General features: G+C 29.8%; 1 protein-coding gene across 1 annotated transcript; it reads right to left on the bottom strand.

Annotated features, from left to right (window-relative positions):
* Window positions 1-1,185: 1,185 nt before the first annotated feature.
* LOC146918083 (uncharacterized) lies at window positions 1,186-4,279 on the bottom strand. Its single transcript, XM_085719750.1, has 3 exons — window positions 3,703-4,279; window positions 3,487-3,565; window positions 1,186-2,294 (listed from the first exon to the last, which is right to left on the bottom strand). The coding sequence occupies exons 1-3, from the start codon at window positions 3,706-3,708 to the stop codon at window positions 1,714-1,716; spliced, it is 666 nt and encodes a 221-aa protein (XP_085575876.1). The 5' UTR covers window positions 3,709-4,279; the 3' UTR covers window positions 1,186-1,713.
* Window positions 4,280-6,799: the final 2,520 nt, after the last annotated feature.

The raw sequence follows: 6,799 nt of genomic DNA, 5'->3' as shown, positions 1-6,799 counted from the left end.
TTGCTTTCACTTTCTTTTCCCAAATCGGATCGTCTTCATATTTTTCTCATATTACGATTTTCATTTTTTTGGAAACCGGTCATTTTTTATGTATATAATTTTTTTTTTGGTAATATTTTATATACATAATTTATACGGATAATGAAGTTTGAACTTATTAAGGCTTCATCCATATTGCCAAAATGGTCACACCGAGTAAACTGCAAGTGGCTTCAATGCCTGCTTAATTTCATTAATCAATTTGATTTAGTACCGTCTGTATCATATAAAATGACTAGTCAGTCTTATATATGATATAAAAGAATAATTGGTCTTGTACCAAAAAAAAAAAAAAAAGAATAATTGGTCAGCCAGAGAGTACTAAAATACTGAGATTTACATAAGACAAATTCTCCAAACACTTGTTACATAAGACAAAGTTTCATTGTCAAAAAGAATAAGACATAGTTTCAATTTTCAAAATCGCTAACACATAGTTATATATTTTCCACCATTCATATCATTACATTGGCATTTTCTGACATAGTTGGCACGCAAAAGTGACGGAATAATTTGTACAAAGTTTGCGTAAAAGATATATGAAATACGTACATGAATATAAGATGAAACTAGAATTCACATCGGTGAAACTTATTCCCGATGTGAATTATACCTATTTGACATCCGTTGCTATGGTACACCTGATGTGAAATCCTATTTTTTTAGTTTATTGATCACATATCAAATCAATAATTTGCTGCCATTGTGGAAAACAACTTATCACAACTGTTATGTACCCGATGTTAAATGTCGTGGACATACAACATCAACTTTAGTTATATCGGATGATACCCAATGTGATAAGTCAATTCTAACCGATGTGAAATGTCATTTTTGTAGTAGTGTGGCTATCTTTCTAAATGCTATTTACATTCACTTTAAATTCAACACCGTCACACTTGAGGATTTCACATGAACTTGTGAGACATTACAATCGCATTGATTAAACATTCATTTATATTCGAATTTGGTAGGTTTTTTCAATTAATCAAAATTACCATAAACAACAAGGTTTGCACTACCTCTCAAATAACTACTTCTGGATTCAAATATAGTTTCTTTTCCTTTGGGAGAGTCATATTACTCAATGAAACTTACGTTTTTTTTAAGGATCAATGAAACTTACTTTTTTTTTGAAGGATTAACTTACTTGAAAGCTACTTTTATTCTGTATTAATGAAAAATATACAATTTAATCTCATTCAAACAGTAAGAAAACAACAAAGCAGTTTCATAAAATTTACATGGTAAATGAATACGAAAAACCAAATAACACCCTATTCTTACTTGTTGAGATGAGACCTATAAAAAAATTAGTAAAAAAATTAGAGATAAAAAAAATGAAATTCATCACCAATTCTTTAATCACTAAATTTAATGACAGAATTAGATATACGAATTTCACATTTTCTCCTCTCCAAATTTTCATCACTAATTTATTTATTTTCCTTAAAAGATTATTGTATACAAGTATCTTATAATGACACCATGCTTGCAAATTTTATTGAAGGCATTATGGTTATGCTCCATATCAACCTTATTGTAACCCTTATCCACCACCTAATTATGCGGCTTGTTATGACCCAAATACTGAACCTTGCTCCATCATTATTGTATACAAGTATCTTATAATGACACCATGCTTGCAAATTTTATTGAAGGCATAGTTCTTACTCACATGATGGAGCAAGGTTCAGGATTTAGGTCATAACAAACCACATAATTAGGTGGTGGATAAGGGTTACAATAAGGTTGATATGGAGCATAACCATAACACCTTGGGCATGTGCACCATTGAGGACATTGTTGGATTTTTGGTGAAGGAGGCTTCTTAGGAGTGCAACCATCACACTTCTTGTTGTCACAACAACTCTTTGGATTAGGTTTACACTCACAACAACTCTTTGGATTTTCACACTTGAAGCAAATTGTGACACATTGTATGCCATCACATTTTGCACTTCCACATGTGCATTTTTCACACTTACCATTACAATGAGTATTGCAAGACTTGCAAGAACCAAACAAAACAGTACGACATGCTTCCATCATCTTTTTCTTTTCTTCTTCTTTTTTCTTTTCTTCTTCTTTCTTTTTTTCTTCCTCGGTTTTCTTCTTCACCTCTTCCACACTTAGAATGGTGACACAGTTGAACTTTTTTTTCAGCATGTTGGCTAAGCAAACTGTGTCTACATTATCACCGGTGACAGATATCTTATCTTTATCATCTCCTTCCAATGATACTGAAGTCACACCTATGTATGCATGTATTTTGGATTTTGATCATATGAGTCATAAGAAATGAAGAAGCACTAGCTAAAACTTGTATATATTGTGATTGAGAAATGATGTTATGACATCGAAAAATTGATGTCAAATACGGTGTGTAATGTGTTTTTGTGTGTAATTTTAAAATGTAAAGTGAGAGAAAGATAAAGGTAAACACATATGTTCGGTATATTAATGTTCAAATAACATATCTGACTATGATTTATTGTAAAGAAAAGTTGAATTCTCAATAAAAATTATGCATAAAAACAATGAAAATAATTTTTTACTTAATTTCATCATTTAGTATTAAAGACAAAAATTGAAGACAAAATTTCATTATCTTAATTTTTAAACACTTGTATTTAAAAATAAAATAAAATTAAATATTTCAATTTTTTCTAATGATTATTTGGTTATGTTCTTTGGAATTGTTTTGTTAGCGCTTTGTGACAACACATTAACTTATATGTACATATTCGTCCACACGAGACTTTAAGTGGTGTCACTAAGACAACTCATTTGCGTTGCATGTGCAAGTGCGCACACAAACACAATCAATCATGTTTGTGTGGGCACTCACACACGTATATAATTAGAGAAAAACATATTAATATTAATATCTAATTTTCTTAAGTGAATATTTTTGCCGCTAATTATGTCGTTGTTTTGATATTAATTTTATACTAGGAAGATAACATGTATTTGAGTACACCAAATTTTTTCATATATACCCATATGTAAGATTGAAATCATACTGAAGTCAACTCATGTGCCACAAAAGTTCATATAACCTCTCATCTTTTATATACAACCAAAAAAAAGAGTGAGAGTTTACAATATAATACATGAAAATCATGAGATTTATTGAGGGTGAAAATTTGCGAACATAACAAACCTGAGAACAAAATAATTAAGGAAAACCGGTCCCCTTAAATTTTTTTTTTGTTTTATTCATCCTACTTCTAACTACAAAGCAAACTATGGTTTAAAATTCCAGTTAACGTTACGCTGCAAACTTTTATATTACTGTAAAATGTAGTTAATGCGATCAAAATTGCAATCGGGATATTGTTGCGAATACTTCAAAATCCGCAATATCGTGGTCCCAATTGCGGTTGCAGCCCATAATTTAAATCCATAATTAAAATAAATATAGTGATTGGCATGATGATTTACCTTTGACCACAGCAGCAGTTTTGAGTGCTTTGTTTCTGCATTTCTCACAATCCATTTGCAACTTTATAACTATCTTTTGCTGTATTTTCCATTTTATAAATAGTTTGTTAGTAAAATTATTACAAAAGAAAAAGAAAACTTATAAAAAGAAATACTAATAAAAAGGAAAAATGAAAAGAAAACTCAAAATAATGACTAGTTTAGTATTAATCATACCTTCATCCTAGCTTAATTGAAACAAACAACAACTTTTTTGCTTCTTTTATTTTTCTGATTGGACACAAACAAAGTTGTTCTTCGTATTTGTCTTCTGCTTTGGAATTGAGCTGGTTGTACATAGGTTATGATATATACATTGGTATTTGTCGATATATTGCTTGTTGACTTGACTCATAAATTAGATACATTGTCATTGTTTTGTGAAAGGTTCAACTAGTTGCCTTCCAAAAAAAAAAAAAACTAGTTGCGGTTAAAATGAAAAAGAATAAAAACAAAAAAAAAAAAGACTAAACAATTTTTGAATAATTGAGGTTGTTAGAGTCAACTCTCTCTATAGTCAGCTACCAGCTTGTGCTTAGCTTGTTTTAACTATTTGGTCGTGCATATAACGAATCCACTTCTTATTATTTATTGTTTAGGGTGATTTGATTGCAATAATTAACGAATTTTAATATGTATTATAACTATTAACTACTCTCCTCGTGAGCTTAACTCAGTTGTTAGGGACAATGCATAAAATATGCAAGGTCTGGGTTCAAATCACGACCACCACCTAAAAAAAAACTATTAACTACTATACTTTCGTCTAGGGGTGTTCACGGTTCAGTTTGGATCGGTTTTCAGGTAAAAAATCAACCAAATCCAAAATAAAAATCACGTGCGGTTCGGTTCGGTTTAGATGATTATGTTAAAAAAAATCCAAACTGATCCAATCCAAATATATGCGGTTTAATTTGGATCGGTTTTTGGATATCCAAAGTGCAACATGTAATTTTTTTATTAATATTAATATTACTCATACACCGTAAAATAATAAGTTTGATACAAAATATCACACAAATTTATTAAAAAAAGTTAACATTACACAATGAAAATGATTGATTATATTTGAAATAGATGAAGTGGTAATAATATAGATTAAATTAATGCAATATATAAGATTAAATACTAATAAGAAATATATTAATTCAATATATAATACTAATAAAATAAGGGTCATGTTAACTTGTGCCCTGAGGGCACAAGTTAAGGAGTTTAAAATGGAAATAAAAAATAAGTTTTATATTGAAAATATAACTTTTGAGACTTTTAAGACATTGAATGCACAATTTTCAAGCAAAAACTTCTACATTTGGTTTCTTAACTTATGCCTCAAGGGCACAAGTTAACATTTCCCATAAAACTACATTTGGTTTCTTAACTTATGCCTCAAGGGCACAAGTTAACATTTCCCATAAAATAATAATGAAGTATAAAAATTTACTTTTGCGGATCGATTTGGTTCGGTTCGGTTTTGAAAAGACAATCCGAAATCTGATCCTATCATAGCGGCTTTTCCAAAACAACATCCAAACACAACAAAAAATATTCGGTTTTTTGCAGTTTTCGGTTTTTTTGGATCGGTTTGCGGTTTTGTTTTGGACCGGTTTAGATTTGAACACCCCTACTCCTAACTTATCACTAACTATTAGTCATACTCGACACAAATATTGCAAATGAGATTAGTATTTTCTTTTCTCTCTCATTAGTGTTTTGGTAGTTCCTCTAAAATAAATAATATTAATCGTTAAACATCAAATTAATTATTGATATTATAATTATCTTATATGTAGGTGTATAATACATTATCTGTGTGTTAGAAATATCAAATATTGATTTATTGTTTTGTCACCTTATCAACTACTCACGATCAGAAACCTTAATGAATTGCAACTTTTGAGATTTCATTAATTGATTCTGATGCTTCTTAAAAAAAAAAAATGATTTTGATAAATTGGGAACTTCACTTTCAGTGGTAGATATACCTTTATGAAGGAACATAAATGAATCAGCTGCACTTTTGGTTGTGATGACAGTGATATGGTTGGTTTCTGGTTGAGATTGTTGAGTGAAATTTAGTGACTTTGAGCTCTTTGCTTATTTAGTTTCTTATCTTGTGCCTTTAGGACACAAGTTAACAAGACCCTTAAAATAGTCATTTGACAAAACCAGTGTGTGTTTGGATTAGTGGAATCACAATTTGCCCTTGTAATATAAAAAAAATCAGACATCTATCATGATTCTGAACAAGCACAAAATATATTTTGACTAGCTTATATGAATCAATAAAATGCTAATACTAGTTCATTTACGTTGGGTCATAAGCAGAGTTCGGGGATCACCCACATCTAGATCAGACCAACCATATAAATGAGAGAGACACCACTTTTATCTGAAATTTTAAGGTAATGAGTTTATGGGTCTTCTAATGAATAAGTATTGAGAGTATCCTTTTAATTAGTTAAAGTAATAATAGTTTTATTGAACACAATCAACATATATATACTAAATTATGAAAGAACAAAAATAAATTTTTGAGTCGAAAATTTCATATAAGAAACTAACTATATGAAGATATAGAGTGATATGGAAAATTTGGTAACTAAATGGTTTGGGTGAGAGCATGAAGATATAGAGTGATATGGAAATAAGCACGATTTTTTTTGGTAACTAAATGGTTTGGGTGAGAGCAAACTGCAAGCAAACTGCAACTCAGCAGGAGTTGAACACAGGTCATACGAATCATCCATCAAGCATAAACCGTTAGACCAAGAGAGAAACCTGTAAATAAGCACGATTATTATGTGGTTTCTTTCATTCCCTTTTTCCAAATACTTAAGATAGAAAGAATAACACAAACAAATTTATCCATGTTTTGTCATACTATGCATATGGAATATTGCATCAATTGAATAACAATAAATTCTAATAAATAAATCTATTATCCATGTACTTCAATGTATTTAGTTATATTTGTAGGCATAGATACTTTGTTGTTTTGTGTTATTAACATGGATGATGTGAGTTTGTTCACAGATTCATCTTTTATGTTTTTAGCGAATTTGAATTTGTATTGTATTGATGTACTCTATCAATTTAAATGAATGAATATCGTTTACTTTTTGTCCAAAAAAAATCAAGATAAGAAAGTAATAATTAATTTCAATGCAGTAGATGATAAGGAATAAATCAATCACAAAAGATGGCTCAGGGATAAAAGGAAAGGTAGAGAAAATAGAGAAACTCTCTAATATTCTCAAAGAAAAGTTGTTGT

Source organism: Medicago sativa, chromosome 6 (genome assembly GCF_051527215.1).
Source record: "Medicago sativa cultivar Bolivia chromosome 6, Bolivia_mono, whole genome shotgun sequence".
Classification (NCBI taxonomy): domain Eukaryota; kingdom Viridiplantae; phylum Streptophyta; class Magnoliopsida; order Fabales; family Fabaceae; genus Medicago; species Medicago sativa.
Note: the sequence above shows the minus strand (reverse complement) of the source record. Positions and strands in the feature narration are given on the sequence as shown.